Raw genomic sequence first — 25,694 nt, forward strand, 5'->3', positions numbered from 1 at the left:
TGGTAGTCCGTAACTTGGGAATTATAATTGACAGTGCCCTGTCCATGAAAAATCATGTAGCCAAGGTGACGGGCACCTGCTACGGTATAATGCGCGGCCTAAGAAAGATCTTCAAATGGCTTCCGCTGGAAGCCACAAAGCAATTGGTTCAGGGCCTGATCATCAGTCATCTTGATTATGGTAATGCCATGAACCACGGCCTGAATGAGGATCTGTTGGCAAAACTACAAACTTTGCAGAATACTGCGGCCAGATTAGTGCTGGATCTGCCGCCTAGAACGGCCTCCGCACCATGTTTGAAAAAACTACACTGGCTCCCCATACGGCAAAGAAGTCAATTTAAGATCTTATGCCTGACTCACAACTCATTGCACAACAAGGGGCCCCGGTATCTTAAAAAAAACCTCAACTGGTATGTCCCCAAGAGGTCCTTAAGATCTAGCCACAAGTCCTTACTAACGCAACCCCACGTGCGGACCTCTAGGTATGGGCAGCGCTCCTTTTCATATCTTGCACCGGCGCTTTGGAATAAGCTGCCTTCTCACCGTCTCTCTATTAATGAGCATCAGCAATTTCGTAAAGCCTTGAGAACTTGGCTCTTTCTTTAGCAGGGTGCCCCTGTCCTTTACTTCGATGCTCGCTCTGTTTTTGTCTTTTCTTAGCCGATTCTTATGCTGCAAGCGCCTTGAGACCTTGCGGTGACAACCTGCGCTCTATAAAAACCTATAACATTGACATTGACATTGACGTTGACATTGCACGTCATAGAGGAAACTGAAGTGTCTGTCCGTTTCCTCTAACGACGTCGATTGCCTCCCGATTGCCTCCATGATTGGTACTTTAACAGGTGTCTTTTTTGGGGGGGAGACCCCCAAGCCCCCTTTTCTTTTCATATTAATTTTTTTTCGCCCCAAGTCCCCTTTTTAATTTGAGCATTTCCCACCCATGCCTTTACTACGTATCTTGTAGTAAAGGTATGCATGGTAAAGGCTATTCGTGTTAACCACGCGTGCGTTGTAATGCATGCGTGGTTAATGTTATGCATGGGAATGGCTGCGTTGTAGTGGCCGTTTCCTCCAAGGTAGAGACTGTTAGAATTGTTGAGACGGATGTGATTAAAGAATAAACTACTGTTTTCCTATTCTCATCAGATACCAGATCAAGAAGCTTCTCTCCTATGGAAGGCATAATTGCAACCATTCCATATATTGTTTTGCCTTCCTCACGTGACTACTTTAGATGCAATTCCTCCTGCTCATCTCCATATCAATGGAAAAAAGGAATAAACCTGCCTTTGCACAGGAGTTAAAGAAACCTGTGGAGTAAAAGCATAGCCCAATGAGTCTCCAATTTCACGATTTTCAATTCTTTGGGAGGCTCAACATTTAGCTATTAAATTATGATCAATCACTACACATACGCCCAAAGTGACTTCTGGCAGAATGGTACAAAGTATAACATGTAACTGCATTTTCCAAAGCAATGTACAAGAAGGTAACACATTTTCTGTAATATTCTTTCTGTACAGCTACACAATCGATTTGTTAATCCATCATGATGATAAATATTATGCTCTTGGTGGGGAAGCATCTGCTTTTACTGTATCCCCTCCTCTTCCATATTACAGCATCAAATTCCTGCACTGTTAAGAGAACACGCTTTCCAATTGAGATCAAGTTCTGCATCCCGTCTGTGGGGATGAAAACCCTTGATAATCTTCAATCTTCTACAGTCACCTACAACTTAACTTTTTTACTCTCTTCTCAATTCACCCATGTATTTTTTTAAATTGGCTCCCAAGGTAATGAACCACTAGGGCATTTACTCCAAAACTACAGACCAGAGCCTTTTGCTACTGCTGTGAACGAGGGGTGGGTCCTCTTGAGTCTCATGTTGAGTGGTTTCTGGCTGGTGGTATTTTATTCATTGTCTAAGGTCCCAGGTGTGGTCTACTCCTGGGAAAAGTTCAACAACACAGCACCATATGAAATATCATTATTATCCAGAAATAGAAACCAAATCTTCATACGCTGATTGTATGGTGACACCTGTGGAGATGAATTCCTTTAACTTCTTATTATCATGCTCCTAGTGAAGACCCTTAAGCCTCCTAAGCACTGCATTGATGTATATAAAATATACCTGAGTACTTTTTGAAGCTAAAATAAATAAAGTTAATGAATCTGATAGATTATAGATGTGTTCTTGCCAATGTTCCTTCAGGAGATAAAAAAGATTGCTATTTTTACCTTTTCCTCATCATCACCAACATTTCAATGATGCAGCCACTTTCAGGTCATTAGATTAGATATACCCGGCATTTATCTTCAATGTGCAACATCTTTTCTTCCACTTTGTACTGCTACCACAATTGAAAACCCAAAATGTACATATTTTTTCATTTGCCTAGAGATACACTTATACAAAACCTGCTAATTGGTCGAGGTAGGTACCTTTGACCAAATAGGGACCCTTGCATCTAGTCAGGGTAAAGGGGTACACCCCTAAAATACCCTGCTCACCCCCTTGGTAGCTTGGCACGAGCAGACAGGCTTATCCCAGAGGCAGTGTGTAAAGCTTTTGTGAACACATACAGTAACCCAGTGACAACACTACCGATGGACACCACACAAGTTGTAGTATAAAAAGAAATATTTTGATATAGACTGAACAGAAGACCACAAACGACAAAAATCCACAATACTGTACTTTAAAAATGGTAGAAATAGCTTAGTTCTCTTTAGATATAAAATGCAACACTTTGAGTTCAATGTGCCTTTGGATACGTAATGCTTACATTGAAAGTGTTGCAGGGAAGAAGATGCATCGGTTCCTTACATGCAAGAACGGTGATGCGTTGGGTCCCTACTGCTGTGTAGGGAATGTGTTAGTTCTTTTCCGCGTGGAAAGGTGATGAGTCGGTTTCTTACTGGGCTTCCGTGGCGATGCGACCAGCAGTGCCGTGATCCGATGAAGATCAGGTGCAATGAAACAAAATGGCATCTTTTTCTTGATGCGACAACGATGAGTGCATGCCCGACGGCCGTGCGGCGTCTGAACTATTCTTTTGAGCCATGACAGGCCCTGCGACACACTTCTCTAGTGATGCAACAGCATGTGCAGCGACGGCGACACTCCTCTCCAGTGATGCGAGACGCTACGGGTGATTTGAATGCGACAGCGGCAGCGGCGGCACGCTTCTCCGGTGATGCAATAGCATCTGCTGAGACGGCAACACTCTTCTCTGGTGATGCTACGACAACGGCTACGGCAGCGACATGCTTCTTTATCTTGAGTCGCACTTCCAGCTTGCAGCGACACGCAGTCTTTCAGAAGGCCCAGCACAATGGCAGGCACTTCAATTCCCAGCCAGGGGAGGCAGGGGAGCTGGTTGGTGAATTCTGTTGTCCCCGAGACTTCAGCACGAGGCAAGCTCTATCTCAAGCCCTTGAAGATCCTTTACAAGTTGATTTGAAAGTAGCACACGTCCTTTCTCCTTTCTTTGGCAGTCAGGCAACCACTGCAGGTCAATCCCCCAAACAGCACTCAGCGTAGGGATAGTCTCCTCCTCAGTTTCTTTGGTTCCTCTTCTCAGCAAAGGTTCTTCTTGTGTCCCACAAGTAATCTGGGGTTTACTCATTTTCCCTTTGTTCTCTGAAGGCAGAGAGGCCTTTGCCTAGTCCAAACCAGTTCTGGTCAGTCCTGGAGCACTGTGTTGACAAGATTCCTTCTTTCCTTTCGCAGTGTAGGCCAGGGATATCAGACTCACCACTGGCGGTGGAGCCAGCATTGTGGGGGAAAGTCACAGCCATATTCAGGTCCCAGGTGCATCTCCTCCCACCCATCTACATGCAGGTCTCTCTATTCTGCCTTGTGCTGACTCACCCTGTATCCTGGAATCCCCCAGCCCCTGTCACTCAAACTTCAGACAAGGAATACACAACCTAGCAGAGGCAGGCTTGGATAGTTGAGCAAGACAATACCTACTTTCTAAAAGTGGTAAATTCAAACACAGAATGCTAAAACAAACGTCACTAAAAGATGTATTTTATCATTCTGAGTTCAAGCATACTAAACTTGAATTTCCACCTAGTTCCCTGAATCAGTTAAGATTATAAAATGTTATAATCAAACTGTTCATTCTGGCCTATGAGTAACAGGAAGTCTTGCAATAGTGAAAAATGAAAATGGCTGTAATTCACTATTAGGACATGCCACGCACATCAGGCATGTCCTACCTTTTACTCACAATGCACCCTTCCCTTGGGTCTACCAAAGGAGTGACTAACATGCGGAAATTTAAGGTGCAGAAACTTGCAAGTGGGTGCACTTGCCCAGTCAGTATGGCAGTACCAGACTGCACACAGGCTCTGCAATGGCAGCCCTGAGACACACTTTTACAGATTGCTTCTGTGGGTGGCACCACCAGTGCTGCAAGCCGACCAGCAGCAGTTCATTTACAAGCCCTGGGCACACTCAGTGCACCGTACTAGGGTCTGACAAGTAAACCAAACCAGCCAATCATGAAGTCACTAATCCATACATCAATTTACCATAGGGAGAACATATTCACTTTAGCACTGATCCGCAGTTAGAAAGAGCCCAGAGTCATAAAACATCCAACAATAGGTCAGAAGAATTACAGTAGGAAGGCAAAAAGTTCAGGGATGACCCTGCAAAATGGGCCAAGTCCAACATTCACTCCTAGGCCCTGATTATGAGTTAGCCAATTGGGAATGTGAGAATTATCCCACCAGAACAAATCTGATGTCCCTTGGTTTAGATTTTATTTGGTGCAAGAAATATCATCCATTGCCAGTTTTACCCTTCAAAATTAGGCATATTATGCAGATTTCTGTACAACAAAATCCATATTTCCTACTATTACAGGACCTTTTCTACCTTTAAACTCCAGCAGATTTGACCCAATGAAATTTAGCAGGCATTGTGAAATTTACCACACACTGTAAATAATGGGTGCAGCACATTTTTCACAACTCGTAACTACAACCTTTGTTTTATTCCTTTATGGAAAGAGCTAAAATGGCTGGAAATGCACTTCACACTCTAATTCTTACAGTATGCTGCGACATTAACTTGTAAGTTCTGCTGAAATTATTTTCTTCAGTTATCAATGCATTGCTTTTGGTTTTCAACACTTCGGCTTGTTTTAGGGTTTGGCAGATGGATTACTCTGTCACAATTGTGCCGGATATTCCATCCGCCTAATTATTATGCACTTGAAATAAGGGGGACAGGATATGTGTCACATTTGTGTGACTAACCCGTCCAATAAACTTGAGCAATAAATCTTAATTTATGAAAAAAAACACATGTTGAACATTATGGCTCCAGACCTGACTGTACTAAATATCCAGCATCTCAAAAGACTCGTGCTTAGGATATCAGTGAAAGATTTCTGCAAAATGGAGAGATTGGAAGCATGGAGGAAGTTGCAGGCTATTGCACCAATGACTAAATAGGCTCTTATATGTCACTGACATGACAGGTAAAATGGTTCACAGTGCCACCTGCACAGTTACTCAAAGAAACAGGCACTGTTGAACCCTAAGAAAACAAGACAATTCGAGTAATTTCTCTTAACCACCACAGAGGACATGTTGCAGCCTTCGTATATGAAGAAGACAGGTTATAGGTGACACTCAAAACTTTATCAAGTTGCACTATAAGGTCATGAGTTTTATATTCACATTCTCAAAAGATATATCCAGATGACACAAGATGCATTGCATAGCTACTCCTACAATCTCTTTGACTTGGATCTGTGGTACAAAGATTCATGTCTTAGTGGAGGGTGGAGGCCAAGAGTATTTATAATAAGAGGGCTGAGAGGCAATACACCACTATGAGAAGGGCCTGCTTACCTAGAAATCCCTGAGGGCTTAATATGTCTAACCTCCCCCTATGAGAGAGAGAGGTGGTTCCTATAGTTCCAATTAAGACACTGGTAATGTCTTCGTATGTTCCAATCATGCCAATCATGACACTGATAATGCTTGCATATTTTCCTGTAGTTATTGGAAACTTCATTTCCTCATATTTATTTATTAATATGCTATAATGTAAGTATTTAACTCAAATTAAAATAATTGGACTTGTTTGTATATTTAAACGTTGTGTTTTATTGCAGTACATGGAGTATGGGAGGAATGGTCACCATGGAGCCTGTGTTCATTTACTTGTGGAAGAGGCCAAAGGACAAGAACGAGAAGCTGTATAGCTCCGCAGTATGGGGGACGATCTTGTGACGGGCCTGAAACACATCATAAGCCTTGCAATATTGCTCTTTGCCCTGGTGAGTTTGCATTATAACCAATTTCTCCTACAGATTACGATGCCCTGTAATTCCCTTGTCCACATTTCCGTAGAGGGCATGTGAAAAGATAAATGTAGTCAATAGGGAACATATACCATTGACAAACAATATAGCTCCAATGTTCGGCAATTTGTATTGTGGTTAAATAAAATATGTTCGGGTAAACTAGGAATTAGGTTGTCCAAAACATCAATATTAAACACCCAATGAGGACCATTAATTGATAGCCAACTCACATGCTCGAAATGGGGGTCAAATACACTACTCTCAAGACCATACTATAAAAATAAAGTATCACAATGGCAAGACCTAATCTCCTAAAAATTTAAGTCTAACCAAAATGACCCTTATAGAAGCTCTGCTACTGCGCCTCAAAATAATAGAAAGAAAACTTGATATTCTGAAAAGGTTCTCTGATTTTTTCTACAATGCATTTAGATTAAGAGAGTAATTCATTACAATTTTAAATAAAGAACATCAGAACATAATAACACACTCCATGAATTTAGATAGTTAGTTATTGTAATAATGTTCCGAAATGTATGGAAATAAGCAGATTCCTAAGCATCTCAGTCAAGAATATTAAAGCATGCAGTGCAAAACTACACATTTCATCAGAGGTCAAATGCAAAGAGGATGGGGTTTTAAACAACCATCAGATATTAGGCTTCTATGACCAGGAGAGGCAGAAGCATAGTCCAGTCCTATCTAAGATTCAAAGCAAAGGATTTAGAAGAATCAATTTAAAAGTCCTTTAAGGGCGAGTCCATAAGCAATGGCAAATAGAAAAATTAAAACAAAATAAAATTAGGTGGGCAAAGAAGACCAGTCGACTGCATGGATGTAGCAGCATTAGCAAAAGGGCAGTTCAAGAGAGGGAAAAGTAGGCGTTGCAATAAAAGCAGGGCTTAATTTGTAAAAAAAAACGAAGTGCAGGTGCTGAAAATTTTGCCAAGGAGGCCACAGCTCACTTCTTGCTCCGGTGAGCCCACTTTCAACACTCTCACTGCCTCAGTCTCTATCTTCTAATCTTGATCTGTTGTCTGTCCCCTACGTCTTTGCTCTAAGAGTCTATCTTCTAACCTCTCTAATTGTTTTCTATCATCTTTGTCACACCTGGTGTGTTACCTTATTCCCTGCATTTCTGATTTGCCCTCTATTCATTCTACCCCTACCCTTTTTCCTCTTCACTTTTAACCATGCTCTGCTCTCTCTCCCCTCAATCTTGGCTCTTTACGATCACTCTTCTAGCATTGATTAGCTGTGTCTCCGTTTTATCATTTGTCTGCTTTTTTTCCTCTGTCCTGTCCTCTACATCCTTTCGTTCTATCTTCTCTATTCGTAATGCTCTCTTCTTCACATCATGGCTACTTTCTCCTTGTATCTGATTTGCTCTCCTTTTCTTCTACTTAGCTCCGTCTTATCTCTCTCCTCTCGTGTTTGTTTCTTTCTCTTTACTCCTGCTCTCTCTCTCTCATCTATAACACTGCTTCTGACCCCTGTCGTCACCCTGTACATGTCCTTGCTATTTTGAACTCTGCATTTTCCTTTCCTAAAGAAGAGGAAGATGACATGTGTTTTACTTTCTTACCTACACCTAATGCAAAAACAAAATGTACACCAAATGAAAATTATTTTTTTGCATATATTAATCAGTGCAGTATAACTGGGTTATTTGCAGAACAGGTAGCTGCTCGAGCACAGCAGGTGATGTCACTACTAGTGCCGCCTGTAATTAGTAGGTCCACAGAAGGCGATGGCATTGGCATCACTGCTCAGCTTGCTGTGACCCTGCCTGCTACAGCACAGGCATTGTCCCCAGCCGTAATGCTGCCGATGCCGGTAAGTATGGCTGTGGTGCCTACTGGACTCACGCACGCTCAGCAATTACCATGCTGGGGTGCAGCGCACAGATTTTACAGGTGACGCCATGGCGCACAAAAGTTGTGTTGGGCCACAGCCGCATCGAGCACGTTGAGGATAGCAGCAATGCAGGGCTGCAGGATATGCTACTCTGGCTACACAGCAAGTGGAATGTCCACACTTACTTTTGTTTATTCTTCCTCAAGAGCCATCACTCCCAAGTTCCAAATGCGCTCTCGCAGCTTCCTTGCCTCAACTCCATCTTGAGCCAGCCCCCAGCTACAATTATCCAATGGGAGGCTTAGGCTCAGGCAGTGGCATGGTGCAGCAGACTCTGGGAATAGAAGGCAAGACATAGTTTGTCGATGACTTCTTGGATTTGTGATCAGCGAGATGACATCATCACTAACTTGGTGATACACAATCATGCCTGCCTGGACCGGGGTATGCTGGCCTTTCTATGAACATTTACCAGTCGGAAACCATGCAAAGTATGTTATTCTTTTTATTTTGAATTGAACAATTAATATTGAGACCACCACCTGTAGAGTCAGAAATTATAGCCCTGGCCCTGTGAATGAAGTGCAGGTGCTGAGCACCTGAAAGCTCCTGCTCAAATTAAGCACTGAATAAAAGGATAACATTTAAAACGCAATGAGTGGGGTCCTATAGAAAAAATAGCAATGCCTTGTCAGAAGGGATCAAGATATGACGTTGTGTTGCACCAGAGGAGAAATAGTATGTCATTGTCATTGAGGAAAAAAGGTGCATTTTGTTGCTCCTCCTTTGGAGTTTCTTCTTTTATAGTCCTTATGACACCTTAATGAAGTTGTATCTCTGCACTAATAAGTCATTGCACGATTAGTTTACGAATGTTGTCACAAAATACATTTAGTTACTCCTGCATTATTTCCGAAGCATTTCATGAGAACAACTTAGCTTTCCAGGCCTTCACATGTTAGCCACCAGTAGAAAATATACAAAGCAACAGACTATGACATCGGGTGACAGTTGTCTTTCCCATCGAGCCATTCCACCATGAACTTTGAAAGAAGGTCCTTTGTATGTAAACTGAGACATGCATAGATCAAATAAAGCAAAATTTACAAAAAAAGTCAATGAAATATTATGCTTGCTAAAGGTAAATTGCAGCTCAAGAAAAGTTTGTTTTAAAGCCTAACTGAATGTAACTTACCTGACATCAAATACAATGCATCAAATCATCACACCATAAAAGGAAGAAGACATCTTTCACCAATGTATTATTTACATGAAATTGATTAGCGTTAGCTATGGTCCACTGCCACTATTTATGAAAATCCATACATGTAAATTAATCTTATAAACTATTTTACCAACATCATTTCTACATTTTAAAGCATTAAGGGCCAGATGTAGGTAACCCAATACCGGTCGGTAACGGCCGAAATTACCAAATTTCGGCCGTTACCGACCGGTATTTAGGGTTTGAGATGTAGGAGGCAGGTTTAAGGATTCGGTAATTTACCGAACAGTAATTTAAATACTGATTCAGTAAATTACCGAATCCTTAATGTAGGGAGCACTCAAGTGAGTGCATTTTTCATTTAAGGATTCGTTATTTACCACCAACTACAAGTTGGTGGTAAATACCGAATACCTTTCAAAAAGCAATTATTTGCTTTTTTAAAAGTGCCATGTGGCAGACATACATGCCCTTATGGCATGTATGTGTGCCACACGTGCACCCATGCACTATTCAGGGGTGCCACAGGGTATCAATGTGACACCCTGCCACACTTGAAAAGGTTCCCCCTATTACCGATTCGGTATTTACTGAATCAGTAATAGTGAATGGCTTGCCATTCATTCCTATGGGCCTCCAGGCCCATAGGATGAAAGGCACTAGAAAGGCACTAGAACTGTTAGGCTTCATCATTAAATTTATTGGTTTTCATCGGTACATAAATAATAAAACATATTGTTATGAGTAATCCTGTAATGAAAATCTATTAATAATCATTATAACTATTAAAACATATATTTTATCCTTTTCTAACTCTTTCAAGCATGTTTTTACTGTGTTGTTACTTCACTTGTCTCTGTGGTTGTATCACTTTGTCTATTGGTGGAATGTGCACATTCAGGTTTTTTTGTGTCTAAATCGGTAAATTGTCATGTTATGTGGTTTTGAAATATTTTTTCTATCAATTGTAATGAAAGATGATTTGAATTAAGTACTATTGTGTGTTTGGATAAAATCCGACTGAGTATTGAAGTGAACATATTTTTTAATTTCTTGCAAACTTGGTTTAGGAAGTAATATTTTGACTATGCTGATACCATAATGTGCCTTATCTGCTTCATCCTGCCTTCAGTCAAGCCATACTTTCACAGCTTTCTCTCAACCTCTCTCTCACTACTTTGACAACTTTCTATCAAACATCATCTCACCTCATCATTCCCTTGGACAACAATTACAGTGTACACAGTATATATTAAAATGTCCTTCACTAAGCAGACATGCTGTTCTGTGAGGCTTTCTCAATGAATTCTCCAAACTCTAAGCTTCACTCAACCTTACTCATCATAAGCCTGATCTCAACCCCATGACTAGACAACCACATGTGTTCAAGATAACTGCACTATAATGTGTTGAATACCCAATACCATTTGTGAAAAAGAAAAATGGAAAATTAGTGCCTGTTTAAAGCAGATTTCCTAACAAAAATTAATGTGTCCATCTGCATTGAAACTGGGACTCATGTAAAGCGCTCTGATACCTGATATCTTCGGGTCAAGTTCACTCTATATAAAACTCTAAAAAAAAGAACAAAAATGTCAAAAGGATTCATAATGTATACACATTTGAAATGGCGTATCCGTTTGAACACCTAAGCCAGTCACTGGACCCAAACTACTGCCAAATAGTAGAATCTGCCTTATTTGACTGCACCCAGGATACAGCATCCATGTAACATGTTTGTGAAGAGCTGTGCATGCAGCAATGGCTGAATATCATGCAATGGTAATAACCCAACTCCTATTGATGTATAAAGCCTCTGCTTTTGCTCTCCAAGTCATTTATTTATTTGTTTATTTTTTTATTATTTGTGAATTTCTACACGGAGCTGACAAGGGTGCTAGAGTGCTCTACAATAGGAACATAGACTGCTAGATTAGAATATAGATCCTTACCTAAGATTAACAGAAGGTTCAAAGTTACAAAATATCATGTAGTTTCATAAGGCTCGAATTACAGTTGCTTGAGGAAAAATGTAGAATATTTAGAGGCAGCAAATAGGTTATAAACTGGTATGGTTTAATAGGAACAGTTAGTTCTAAGGCAATGGTTAGAAGCTAAGCTAAAGATGTAGTATTGCATGTATTTACTGAAAGGACTGGGTGTCGAATTTTGCTGTGTTCGTGGAGTTTGCAGAGTTTTCCGCACTCCGCACAGCACACAAAGTTCTGAAAACCTTGTTAACATTAAGTTAAGGATGTTGAATCTTTCCATCTAAGATTGTAATGGAGGTGGCTATTTTGATAAGAAGGAACTTAGATTTGGAACCTTTTTGTTTTAAACTATGGGGAATCATCCAGTCTTGAACATAGTTTAGAGTGGTGGCTGCATATTGAAGTTAAATAATTCAAGCATTTCTTAGTAGGACTCCAAGACGTTTGATACACAGGTTGAATAAAGTCAGAGCAAGAATGGACCCCTATGGGACCCCTTGGTCATTGTCCCTTGGGGTTGAGAACAGTCTTCAATTTTGAGCTTCTACATTCAACTCATGAGGAATGATTCAAACCATTTTAAAACCACACACTCAATGCCTATTTGATTTTTTGAGTATGTCAAGGATTGTAAGGTGGTTTACTGAATTAAAGGTTGCTGATTGGTCGAAAAGAATCAGGAGGCAGGAGCTGCCAGAATCTGAGAATCATTGACCACTTTTAGCAGTGCTATGTTGGTGCTACTGCCCTAATTGAAACTTGTTCGGTATTCATCAAAAACGTTCTTGTCTTTTATGTGATGAATGAGTTGCTCTGGCACATATCTTTATATGAGTTTAGGAAGAAGATGCAGGTTAGTGATAGGTGAAGGTTGCTAAGGTTATTCAGAGGGATTTTGAAGAAGTGGTGTGATCTGACCTGTCTTGAAGTAGTCAGGAAATGTTCTTTGGCTGTGGGAGAGTTAACCAATTGTGTTCAGTAGGGGAACCATATGAGTGTATACATCTCTTTGTTAACGGTACCGGGTTTAGGGTCCACAAAGTGATTTTATGTTTTGATCTTAATGATGTTTTTAAGTTGACGTTTCTCCTTAATTATCTCAAAGTGTTTTTAAATTTGCACAACATTTTAGGGGTGGAATGATCATCTTGGCATAGAAGATTTCATGGAGGGGTCATCAAATTTGATGAAGGTGGACATGGAGGGGCTGTGGTTGTTTAGGTCAAGTCTTTGGCTGAGTGAAGGAGGGATCTGCAGTGATTTAATTTCTCGATTAACATATGTCTTCACTATTGTGATCTTGAATTTCGGTGACAAGACAGATTATTGGTGGAAGGCAGCTGTCTCCATTTCTACTCTAGTATTCTCAGGAATTCTCTTTCCTTACATAGGGCCTTGTTAAACCGTGGAGCAGATGGTTTAGATATTTTCTTTGTGCTTTGGAGAGGAGCAATCTCATCAACCAAACCTGAAAGATGGTCAAAACAATGAGCAGTTGAGTTACCTGAGAAAGGGTAATGGTAGTAGAACCTTTTTTGCGGAGTTGCTGTAGAGTACTGTATATTCATGCCTCAATATTTCACACAATCTGTATTTCCCCCTCAGTTTAACAAAGAACTAACTCAGAGTAACTAATATATTTTTTTAAGTAAGACAATCCATGCTACCACCAGGGGTAACTCGTGCCTACATCTCACACTATATCAAAAAGGATTAGCATTGTACTCAACATAACTTTACTAAAAAAGGAAATATTGAAAATGTCTGGGGACCAAAACATCCCAACACACACACACATTAAAGTAAACTGGACAATCCTCTCATAACAGAGAAATTGATGTATCTCAAAACAAAAATAGAGCCCATGGCAACGTGTATGTAGAAAATAACATAAACACTGAATCGGGAAAGGATGATCCTTAATAAGGATCGAAAAAGACTCAGCCTATGTTCCAGTATTCCCAAACACACACATATCACTGCAAAAACATACTTGTTTGCTATTAAAATTGTATACACTGCATTATACTGTATTTGTATATACATGCCCACTTCAATCATTAAACCAGAAAAAAGTCAACCATTCCAGGGTTATAAAGTCCTCCAAAGGGACAGTCCAGATAAAAAACCATTCTATGAAAACCCATTTCCAGTATCCTAGAAACGGGTGAAATGCTGTTTCTAGCTCACTAAAGCTGTAAAACCGCACCCTTTGAGAACTAATTGTGACATCCTCCAAATCTAATCTAACTAGGAATGGCATAAATGGAACCATGTTGCTAACACCTTGTTGTGGGATTATAGAGGAAAACCAAAAACATGAAAGGAGGTATGGGATGAATCATTCTGACATATTTATCTAGCAATAGAAAAGCTTCTCAATGTGTTCACTTTGACACTATATTTTTTCCTATGTTCATAAAAGAAATGTTGTATTATTTCTGGACGTGTGCATTCTAATTCACTTCACATGATTCAATTGAGCATTTTAGCTTTTCATGCAATAACATAAAATAAAAGGGAATAACTTTAATATTTTAACATATACTGAAATGAGGTTAAATTTAGACCGTTATCGTTGATTTGATTTAGAGCCTTGCTACATATATTCAAGAACAACATATTTAGCTAATGTGCCTTATTTGGGAATTTCTTACCCTGTCACGTCTGATATGTATACTGACATCACAATATGCAGAATCAAGTCATAAAACATAGAGTAAGTCTAATATCATCAAACGTGAGAGTTTTAATTATTATATAAGCACCCACCCATGTTTTAAGCATAGTTTGAATGGATGAAGGAGATTTTCTCTTTATTGTCAAGTTCATTCAAAGTTCTAAGCAGAGAGAGGAGATTTATTGTTCAACCTATATGAGAGATGTGTAAGATGATCAGGTATTAAAAAGCAGTTATTAGCAATACCTAGACATAAAATGAATCACTATTGGTACCAAGTGAGCACCTCTTGGCTATAAGAAATCTAGAAATTCGGTCTTTGAGATGTCATGAGTGATGTCATCAGTAATGTCATTGACCATGTCATGAATGATGTAATAAGTGACATCATCAGCAGTGCATTGCGGGCGGGCGAGGCATAGTTAGCTCAACTAACTATAACTGCTGAATTTCTCTGGTTTTGTATGAGTGAAAAGTCCAACTAACTATAACGTCCCTGAAACCTGTGTTTTTTTCAGTGAATTTCTATGGTTTTTTAAATGCTGATTTCTAACTATAATGTCCCTGAAACCTATGTTTTTTTCAGTAATTTCTAAGGTTTTTTAAATGCTAATTTCTAACTATAACGTCTATGAAACCTATGTTTATTCAGTGAATTTCAAAGGTTTTTTTAAAGCTAATTTCTAACTATAATGTCCCTGAAACCTATAGTTTTTTCAGTGAATTTCAAAGGTTTTTTAAATGCTAATTTCTAACTATGCATACAGAGGAAGGACATTGTGCAGAAAGGGAAGAGGAAGAAAGACACAGAAAAAAAATGCCGAAAGAGGCAACAGCAGTCCAGAAAAAGGAAGAAAAGAGCTGAAAGAAGCAAGAGATATGCAGAAAAAGCCAACAGAGGTGAAGAAAGAGGCCATGTTGCAAAGTCATCTGGTGCCCTGGGCACCCCCAACTTTTTGCTGACTGGTACTGGTGGTAACTGACTCTGACTGACCCTGGGCTCTGCCTAACCAGGTCCGGAGCCAGTGCTATGCTGAAAGACACTTAGGATATAGTGAAAACACCTACATACACTAGGGTACACTATGGGTTGGGGTACCCCTGTGATTGGCATGACCTCCCCTGTAAGGCCCTAGTACATAATAGGGCAGGGGTATTACAACTACCTCTAAGTCCCTAGCATATAATAGGGCATGGCAGTATAGAGGACAGCAGCCCTTTGCTGCACTTGCATGTGTGCACTGCTGAGCCTGAGGTCAGTTTAAAAGTAACCCTGTGTGCACAGAAAGAGGCAAGAGAGGTGCAGAAAGAAGGAAGAAGGGTACAGAAAGATGGAAGAAGGGTGCAGAAAGAGGCAAGAGAGGTGCAGAAAAAAGCAACAGAGGTGCGGAAAGAGGGAAGAGGGGTGCAGAAAGAGGCAAGGGATGTGCAAAAAGAAGCAACAAACATGCAGAAAGAGACAAGAGAAATTCAGAAAGAGTCAGAAGAGGTGCAGAAACAGGCAGAAGAGGCATAGAAAGAGACAACAAGGGTGCAGAAAGGGAGAAGAGGGGAGCCAAAGGACTGGCCATCTCGGTGTGGCAGGGTGCTGGATGTCTCGTGCAGCATTCCTCTGTGGCCAGGCACTGGCAGTTAAATCTCTGTGCTGCATGCTCTGAGCCCGGGCACTGCACAGAAGCCTCTGTGATGTCTGCCTGTGCCCTGCGCACCGCCTGCTGAAGGTGTCCGGGGGCGATCTCCCTGGCTGCTTGCATGCCAGATACAAAGCATTACCGGAACGCTGAACGATCTGTCCTGTCTCTAGTCTTTTCTCCTTCTGGAGGCCTCTCAGATGAGTTTCAATGAATGCTTGGCCATTTTCAAGAACTGGAGCAGTTTGTCTCTGGTGTGCTGCTTCACCTTATCATCCAGGTCCTGCTCAATGTCAAAGATGATCTTGGCGCACTCCTCGGCTTTCTTGTCATCACACTTTTTAAAGAGCTGCTGAAGAGACTCCTCATCGATGCGCTCGAAGATGTTGGCCACAGCTTTCTTGTCCGCTGTGTCAAAGTGATGGCCGTGGATTGAAGGGCTGACTCTCAGATTAGTGGACAAGCGAAGGGGCGTCGGCCGCTCTGGACTTTCATGTACTGTCTGCGTGTGTGAGCTCCTCTGACTGTAGAGGGATTTGTGAGCTACACACAATGCAGGGATTTAGAGGCAGGCCATCTGCATTTTTTTCATTCCCCGGCGAGGTGGTGGTCCCCGGGGCTGCGAGGGGGCCGCGTGCCCCCTGCATTTTAATAAGTATCGCCCCGGGGAGGTGGCAGTGCCCTGGGCTGTCAGCATTGCCCCCAGGACCTGGCCCACCCGGGGGCTTAAGGAAAACTAAGCGCGGGAGCCCACGCTTTGTTGTATTTTTTTGTATTTTCAGCCAGATTCATGCACCCAGCACAAATTCAAGCAATTTTTTATTTTTTGGGGGGCCCTGGGGGTCTTTGTGGGGCCCCCTTAGCAGGCCTAGGGGGTAAGGGTGTTTCTACCCTGCCCCCTTTTCTTGTTTTTTATCTTTTGTTTTACCTTTTTTTTGTAACTCGGTACCGAGTCACAAGATGGCTGCCAACACTTCCTGGTTGGGAGTGTTGACAGCCAATCAGAATTAAGTTAACACTCTGGAGGGTTCGCGAATCCTCTTCAGTGCTCAGATATCAAAATTTGTATATAATTTCTCAGAAACTACTGAACAGATTTACACCATTTTAAAAAAATGGTGCTTTCTGAACCATAATCTACCTTGTTGCCAAACTTGGTGTAATTACGTTAAGCAGTAGCTGTGTCTAAAGTCCCTATGGAAATTAACATGCATCAAACAGCGCCAAAGATATTGGCAAATCAAAAAATGCTTTTCCTATGGAAACTAGGTTGTGACTATAACTACCTACTAGCGTTTGCCAGGAGGTAATATATATATATATATATATATTTACACGTTCCGTTTCCGCCTCAAGGCTCGCTCACTCCAAGTGCCCTCCCAAGCAGCACAGACACGGACCATAGATTTCAGTGCTGTTCTCTATTTCATAGTTTGCGTGCAAGTCGCCATAACGTTTCGGCTCGCCTGGAGCCTTGTTCACATGACAAAGTGAAAGTGCATTTTCTCCCTTATGTACGTCATATAGCACCCTGCACGTGACAGGGGTCCTGATAGCCATAGAAAACAGACTGTGCAGTAAGCTGCAATAATACATTGGTAACAAATTAGAGACAATAGGTTATATATATATATATATATATATATATATATATATATATATATATATATATATATATATATATATATATATATATATATATATATATATATATACATATATATACATATATATATATATATATATATATATATATATATATATATATATAGATATATCTCACCTACTGGCGGTCGCCAGTAGGTAGTTATAGTTAGGATTGTTTTCCATAGGAAATCTGCAACATTCTATTGGGATTAACTTTGGCGCCGGTTGAGGAATCTGCCTGTAATTTTCCTGAAATTTGCCTCGCTCCTTCCCTGAAGGTTTGGGGGGAATTCGTCAAGCGGGGGCCGAGATAAAAGGGGGGTCCCAAAATGTGTTCTCCCCATGTTAATTTTCATAGGGTAGTTGGACTCACTTTTAGCCCGAACGGCTGAATGGATTTCCACCAAACTTGGCAAATTGTAGGGACTGGTAGCCCGATGTGCCTTTGCTATGTCTCAAGATATGTGCTCCAGTGGATTTTGAGTAATTTAGGTTCAAAAAAATATATATATCTATAAGCGCGCCTGGTACGTGCACCGGGGCGCGCTCCAGCGCGCTACGCGCGTTCGCGAGCGGAAAGCTGATTGGCTCTCGGGTGTCTGTCAACATTCCAAACAGTCCGGAGCGGCAGCCATCTTGTGTCTCTGTAGAATCGAGACACAAGAGGTGACAAAAACAAAGGGGGAAATTACCAAAAGGGGGCAGGGTAGACCTCCCCTGACCCCCTAGGTTTGATGTGGGGGCCATAAACGGGACCCGCGGGGCAAAAAAAAAACAATTTCGATTTGCGCAGGGGGAGCGCCCGGTATGCGCACCGGGGAGCGTACCGGGGAGCGTACCATGGGGAAAAAGAATGACAGACTTCTTTAAAAATGTAGCATTTTTTTATAATTTGGAGGTAGTTCTAAAAATAACTTTTTTTTATTCTTTTTGTTGTTTTATATTTTTTTTAGTGATGTCATGAGTGATGTCACTGACCATGTCACGAGTGATGTAATATGTGACGACATCAGCAGTGCATTGCAGGCCCGCAAGTTATAGTGAGTCCAGTATATATCCAGTAGATAGCTATAGTTAGGACAATAGCTCCGGAGCTGTTTGACGAATCCTCAGTAAGTTTAAAAACTAGTTTGCCACTCACTTCAGCTGGTGCTTGGAAAGTTTTGATGCTCCAAAATGAGATTTCACTATGGAATGTCCAAGGGGATTTGCAGTTTTTAGACAAGGCTACAACCCAAATTGCTGAACTGAAATACACCAAATTTGGCCGAAAGGCAACTCTGGTCCAGAAAGAGACCTTTTTTATTATTTGGGGTAAATCCGTTCACTAGTTTTAGCGTTATTAAAAGAAAACCGAATTAGTTTATATAGGGACGCAACCCTTCCTTGAATCCTCCTAATTTCATGCAGTGACCTGATTGGCTGCCAACACTTAACCGAGCCCTCTTGGGTCTCGTGCTCAACTGAGTCCCAAAAACAAGATAAAGTTTTTTTTAAAAGGGGGCAGGGTACAGACACCTTGACTCCCAAGCCCGAATGCTGGGTTCCCGCCTTACCGGTGGAGCTTCCACTGTGTATGTCACCCCTAAGAAAGGCCATGGCATCCCCATGGACAGGGTGCAGTGTATTTTAAAGGTAGGACAAGTGCTGCTTTTCCGCTTTAGCAATGAGAACTTACATGAGGGTAGGGCATATATTAAACAGACATCATTGGCATTGTATTTCCCCAGATGGTTTGCCTTTGCTTCCCTATTTTTTGCTGAACTTGTTGTAGTTGGCAATAGGACTCTGTGCACTATACCCCTGCTAACCATTGGTAACATGCTTGTGTTCTCCCTTGGAAATAATGTAAAATTGGCCTACACCAAATTAGTACATTCAATGTACTTGTACGTCTATAGTAAATGGTAAATTGTATTAGATGGATGCAGGACCTGTAAATAAATGCTACTAATGGGCATCAGAAGTCATTTTGCAACACACCACTGCAGTCCTGGAAAACAGGGTTTAGACTTGCCACTGTGCCCTGTAGTGCAGATTTTAACTTCCATTTCAACCTAGCAGATAAAAACTTTTTCCAGGCCGAAACCTTCAGTTTAAATACTTATATGCCACCCGTAGGGAAGGCCCTAAAGACTCAAAGGGAAGGGTGTATGGTATTTGAAAATGAGGACTTGTTTCTTTAGATTTCATATGTCTTGGCAGTGGGTATCTCTCCCATTGACTAATACTGGTTGAAATTAGTACCCTTAATATGCTTCCTTTGTGAACCAGATAGAGAAATGTTGTTCCACTCAAATTAATTATAATTTAAAATTGTCTTTAATGATAAAGTCAGATTTTAAGTTACTATTTTGAAAATGCCTCTCTAGCAAAGTTGTTTTTTTCTGCCTAAACCAAATGTGCCTTTCTGCCAGTCTCCAGTCTCCAGGTCCACATGACTGTGAATGGCTCTCCTGTGCTGCGTTGTGTATTCCTTCCACACATGGGGACAAAAGGGCCTTGGGTGTGGGACAGGGTGTTCACCTCCTAAAACGGTTTGCTGAGGGGTTGTACTCAGCCTTCCTAAGGTTCAAAGGGTAGCCTCTGGCTTGACTACCCCCTTCCTTACTTCTAAGAGCTTCTTGCCACTGACAAATGCTAACACACAACCAGACCTGCCTGCCTTTTTTATTTTTTACCCTAGACAGTTTGGAGCCCACCCCAGGAAAGTGGGGAAGGTTAGACAAAAGGGGCATCCCCTACCCACAGGCCGGCACTGAAGATAAAAGTGGCTCCTCTATTCCTTCTCATCAGGGGTACTCTTGGACCTGTGGAACATTCAGAAGATGGACTGTGCTGTTTTATGAAAAAAGAAGACTGAACCTGCTTTGCCCTGGCTCCTTATGGAACTTATTATTATGGAAATTTGTAAAGCGCCTGGCTACACGCCCCGGCGTGTCCCCGCGCTGAGTGAGAAAGTATGAGATGGCAAGAACATGGAGGTTACATCAGTGCTGACCGGAACAGGTGAGTTTTAAGAGCTCTGCGGAACTTGGCCTCAGAAGGTTCGAGACGCAGCTCCATCGGAAGCATATTCCAGCTCTTGGCTGCGATGAGCCTGAAAGATCTGCCCCCCATACGAGCTTTGTGAATTTTGGGGACGGCTACCAGTCCGGTGCCAGAGGATCTGAGCATCCACTCAAGTCTATAGGGAGTGATAAGGCTATGCAGGGGATCGGGCGCCCTGCCCCCGATAATGCGGTGACACATGCATAGTGCTTTAAAGGTGATCCTTTCTCTGACCGGAAGCCAGTGTAGGGACTTCAGAGCAGCTTTAGAGGCCGTTCTCCTAGAAAGCCTCAGCACCAACATCAGCGCCACACAGGTAATGTATGAGCAGCCAACGGCAAGGGTGAAAATAAATAAGACTTTTACTAAAACAGTGTGGATAAGACGTGGAACCAGGCAGGGCTGCCCGGCATCGCCACTACTCTTTGCCTTATATCTAGATCCGCTACTCAGGAGGCTAATTGGCAATAACAACATCTTTCCGGTTACGTTACAAGATGTAGATTATAAAGTACTCGCCTACGCAGACGACGTGACATTGATAACTACGGAACCAGGGAGGGCTATAAGAGAAATAGAGCAGGAGGCAGCAGACTTCGGGGGATTGTGAGGCTACTCGATAAATAAGGGGAAAACCCAGATTATTGTGAATAAATATACACCCTATTCAGATCCCAGAGTGGTGAAGGAGGCTGTGTATTTGGGGGTGAGGGTGACAGCAGAACTGGAAGAATTAGTAAAGATAAATATGGAACCATTATTAGTCAAAGTAAAAAACAATACAGAAAGAATACATAACCTACATTTGACGCTAATGGGATGTATAAACGTAATTAAAATAGTTACTTTACCGAAATTTCTTTATCTGTTCAGGGCCATACCCCTTTTCTTTGAACAATCATGGTTTACTAAGTTAGAAGCAATTCTTAATAGGCTAGTGTGGGCACAAGGGAAAACTAGAAGGGCTTACAGATACATGACACTCACACGAGAAAAAGGGGGGTGGGGGGCACCGGATTTTAAACTCTATTACTGGGTTGCAGCTCTGCAATACCTCCAGGGATTAATAGGCGGTGGCTCTGGTTTTATAAATGTGTATAGAATTGCACTGGGGGAGGGGGCGGTTAACGGGCTTCTGAATACAATAGATTACAGACTGTTTAAACACACCAGGTTTAAAACCCTAAAAGCTGCATACATGATTTGGAAAGGGGTAGGGAAAAAATGGGAGTCGGCAGATTTAGTAGATACACTAGACTTTTCACTAATGAAACACTCCCGGTGGATATCTTTAGGGACGGAACCATGAGGATATGGAATGACAGGGGTATTAGGAAAATAGGAGACCTCTTGGACACAGAAGGGGGGATAATACAATTTGAAGAACTACAAAGCAGATTTGAAATACCCACCAACACCTTCTTTAAGTATTTACAGTTGAGGAGCTATCTGAGGGATAAAAAGGGAGGATTGCTAGGATTTAAACAATGTAGATTATTGGATTACATAGAACAAAGTAAGAAATTTACGATACGTCGGCTGCATGCAGAACTGTTTGCTTTTAAAATGGATGATAGAGAGAAATACTCAAAGAAGTGGGTAGAGAAAGTGGGCACCACCCCGTATGGATTTCAGAAGTCTCTAGACTTAGGTAGATCAGTGCTGTGCTCAGCGACGCTGCAGTCACAGCATTATAAAACACTATTCTGCCTCTATCATACGCCAGCAAGAATAGCGCAGTGGGGGGGGGGGGGGGTGGAAGGTATAACTTGCCCTAGATGCAACACCACTGAGGCTGACATAGTACACATGTTCGCATAATGCCCACAATTGCACACCCTGAAAAGGGGCATTGAAGACTTTTTAGAGAATTCACTGGATATTAAGGCTAAGCTAAGTGATGAACTGATATTGTTGGGTGTGAAGACTGAGGACGAAGATGGCCCCACAGAGTTTTTGTTTATGGTGGCAGCAGTATTTCGAATTAGTATTGCGCGGGCATGGTTAGACAAGACACCTCCAACATTCCAAACTTGGATAGCAAGGATGTTAGCCTCGTATAATATGGAGAAAGCAATATACGAGAGGAAGCGTAGAAGGGCGAAAATATTTGGAAGGAAAATGTGGCAACCTATTACGAGTTGGAAAAGTGGGCAAAATAGGGAAGGGGTGGGGTAAACAATAGTGGTATGTTCCTAGGGGCAAAATGCAAGGTTATCCTTATCTTTTTAATTTTTTTACAGGTTCTGTTGCATGAATGTATTCGCTTTTGTTTTGTATTATAATGTGTTTTGTAAATCTAGTATTATGTGCTGTAGATTCGATTGTAATAAGTAGGGGGGGTAAAAATGCTGTGAAAAAATTATAATAAAAATATTTTTTCAAAAAAGGAAGCCTCAGCACCAGCCGAGCTGTGGCATTTTGAAGTACCTGGAGACGGTTATGGCTTCTAGCTGTTGTTCCCATATAGAGGAGGTTGGAGTAATCAAGTTGCGATGTGACCAAGGCATGCACTAGAGTCTGCCTGGCACCAACGGGGAGTAGGTCCAGGATCTTCCGCAGACTCTTGAGTATACCAAAGCGCATCCCAACTACATGATCAATCTGGAGAGCAAACGATAGGTCAGAGTCAAACAACACCCCAAGGTTTTTGGCCTGCCTACAGGGCACTGGAGTGGAGCCCAGGCATGCTGGCCCCCATGCCGAGGACCACACATCCGGACCACCCCCACTAGGAGCACTTCAGTTTTGGTCCCATTTAGCTTCAGGCAGTTGTTAGACATCCTGGATGCAAGCTCCTGCATTCAAGCACTGAAGCTGGATGCCGCAACATCAGGTGTCCGTGACAGCGAGATGACCAGCTGTGTGTCATCGGCATATGACACTAGTTGGATGCCATGGCTTTCCACAATATTGGCTACAGGGGAAGCATATAGGTTGAACAGGGTGGGGCTCAGGGCAGAGCCCTAAGGAACCCCTTGATCAAGATTGAACATACGAAAGTAGTGTTCTCCCTGTCTGACCTGAAAACCCCTATCGGTCAGAAAAGATTGGATCCACCTCAGCGCTGACCCTGTGACTCCACCCTTGTTCAGACACTGTAGCAAGGTGGAATGTGCTACAGTGTCGAAGGCTGCACTTAGGTCAAGTAGAAATAGGGCCATCGTATGTCCCTCATCTACCCCTTGCCTGATGGTCTCAGTGGCCATAAGCAGTGCAGACTCAGTGGAGTGGCGTGAGCGAAAGCCAAACTGAGTTGGATGGAGCTGGTTGGCTTTCTCCACATATGCCATTAGTTGAAGATTTGCCACCTTTTCTGCCACTTTGGCCAGGTAGGGAAGGAGAGAGATAGGACAAAGATTATCCAGCCTGTCCCAACTTAGATTAGGCTTTTTTTTAAGCGGGAGTACTACAGCCTGCTCCAGCTTTTAGGTACTGTGTTGGATCTAAAAGATAGATCCAAAACATCCCTAATATAAGGTTCAAGGATCTCGATACTCCCTGCAAGAAGTTTCGGTGATGCCAGATCACGGGGGGATCCTGACTAGATGGAGCAGCATATTTGCTGGAGACCGTCAGGGGATGGGGTGAGAAAGTTCTCCAGCCTATTGGCACCCACATCCTCCAGTTTACTCTCTCTGAACTCTGTTCCCCTTCTCTTTCCTCCTGAAAAAGTGGAGTAGATGGTAGCCACTTTATCAGAAAAAAAGCAGCAATGCGGTTACAGGATTCCTCTGAGACAGTGCGGTCAACAGACGAGCCACAGAGAGAGATTTCTTTATAAATTTTAAATAGCTCCTTGGTAGAGTTTTTAGCTTCCCCTATCCTGCCTGAAAAGTAAGTTGTTTTGGCACGCCTGATCAAGCTATGATATTCTCTGCGTTTATCTTTATACTTCTGTTTTGCTTGATCATGGTAGGCCACCCTCCACTGTCTTTCGAGTTGTTTACATTCCGCTTTAGCTTGGCGAAGCACATCGCTGAACCAGGGGGCGGATTTCTGGAGTCTACTACAGGGATTTTTATGACAAAGAGGGGCCATGTCATCTAAAGCATTATTAATGCGGCCTTCCAGTCTATCTGATGCAGTATCATCATCCTCACCTCCCGGTCTGCCGCCTTTAATCAGCGCAGCATCGAACTTGGCTTTGGAAAAAGCAGTCCATTTACGGCTCAAATATTTCTAATTAGTTCGCTTTTGGATATTGCTAGCAGGGATATTTATTACGAAAGGCACTAAGAAATGGTCGGAGAAGGGGATTGGGACGGGGGCCTTAATTTCAATGCCTTCCCAGTTGGCAAAGATAGGGTCCAGTAAGTGGCCCTTTTGATGGGTAAGGGCCTTGGATCTGATGTGTAATTGGAGGGATTGTAGTTCCTGACAGAAGTCAATGGCTCCTTTGTCCAGTGGGTCATCCAAATGGATGTTTAGGTCACCTAATAGCAGAAACGTGTCCCTACGCAGAGCTGCTTCCGTTATACCTTCAGTTAGGCTGGTAGTAAAGCGGGTAAATGGACCTGGAGAGCGGTATACCAAGAAGCCCTTCACTGTGTTACCAGCATTAACCTTAATGGAAAAGGCTCCTGTCTCACTGTCAACGATGGCGAGTGGTTCAAGTTGACAGCATAGTGGCAGCTTAGATATTATTGCTATCCCACCACCTCAACGCACAGTTCTGTCCAGTCTTACCATAGTATACCCGGCCGGGAGAGAAGCAACTACATCCGGCTCTGAGTTGGAGTCAAGCCAATTCTCAGTGAGGAACAGGAGGTCGAGTTTCATATCTGTGAGCAGATCGTATATGTCCAGATTATGCTTCCGCATAGATCTGGTATTAAGTAGCCCACATGTGAGCCTAATGTCCTCAGCCTTATGCGTAGCTCTATTGTGCCAGTTATACTGACACTCTTTGCAGTTGTTAGTTTCTTCTGCATTCAGGCTATGGAGACAGGCTTTAGCAAATGTGGGACAGAGGGCGCGAAGTTGTTGCGCGCTCCACCGTATTACTGACCCATTTCGTCCAGGGGTCGTGGCCCCTGTCCCCAGCCGGCCGCGGACGGGCGCAGACGGGCTTGCCTTAGGCGCGCCTTCGGCGCGTTGTCGGTGCGCCCGCTGCGCTCGCCCGCTGCGCGGTCGAGTAGCCATCACCTGATATAGGAAGTGAGAAGTGAATCCAAGGGTCAGTTGGTTAAACTCCTGTTTAGGCTATAGGTACACAACAAGATTCCATAGGCCTCTTTTGCTTCGCTGCTGACTAAACCTAACTGGA

The 25,694-nt window shown here is 42.4% G+C and overlaps 1 protein-coding gene and 1 pseudogene across 3 annotated transcripts in view; one reads left to right on the forward strand and one right to left on the reverse strand.

Moving 5' to 3' along the window:
* Positions 1–25,694, forward strand: part of ADGRB3 (adhesion G protein-coupled receptor B3) — a 1,725,994-nt gene that overhangs the window by 613,434 nt on the left and 1,086,866 nt on the right. For all 3 annotated transcript variants that reach the window (XM_086926462.1, XM_086926464.1, XM_086926463.1), the window contains exon 5: positions 6,152–6,316. In XM_086926462.1, coding sequence (XP_086782588.1) covers positions 6,152–6,316 — 165 coding nt within the window. The remainder of the gene's footprint in view (positions 1–6,151; positions 6,317–25,694) is intronic.
* On the reverse strand, positions 15,924–16,222 carry LOC147707462 (transcriptional and immune response regulator-like; annotated as a pseudogene).

The sequence above is a fragment of the Lissotriton vulgaris genome, chromosome 6, assembly GCF_964263255.1.
Source record: "Lissotriton vulgaris chromosome 6, aLisVul1.2, whole genome shotgun sequence".
NCBI classification, from domain to species: Eukaryota; Metazoa; Chordata; class Amphibia; order Caudata; family Salamandridae; genus Lissotriton; species Lissotriton vulgaris.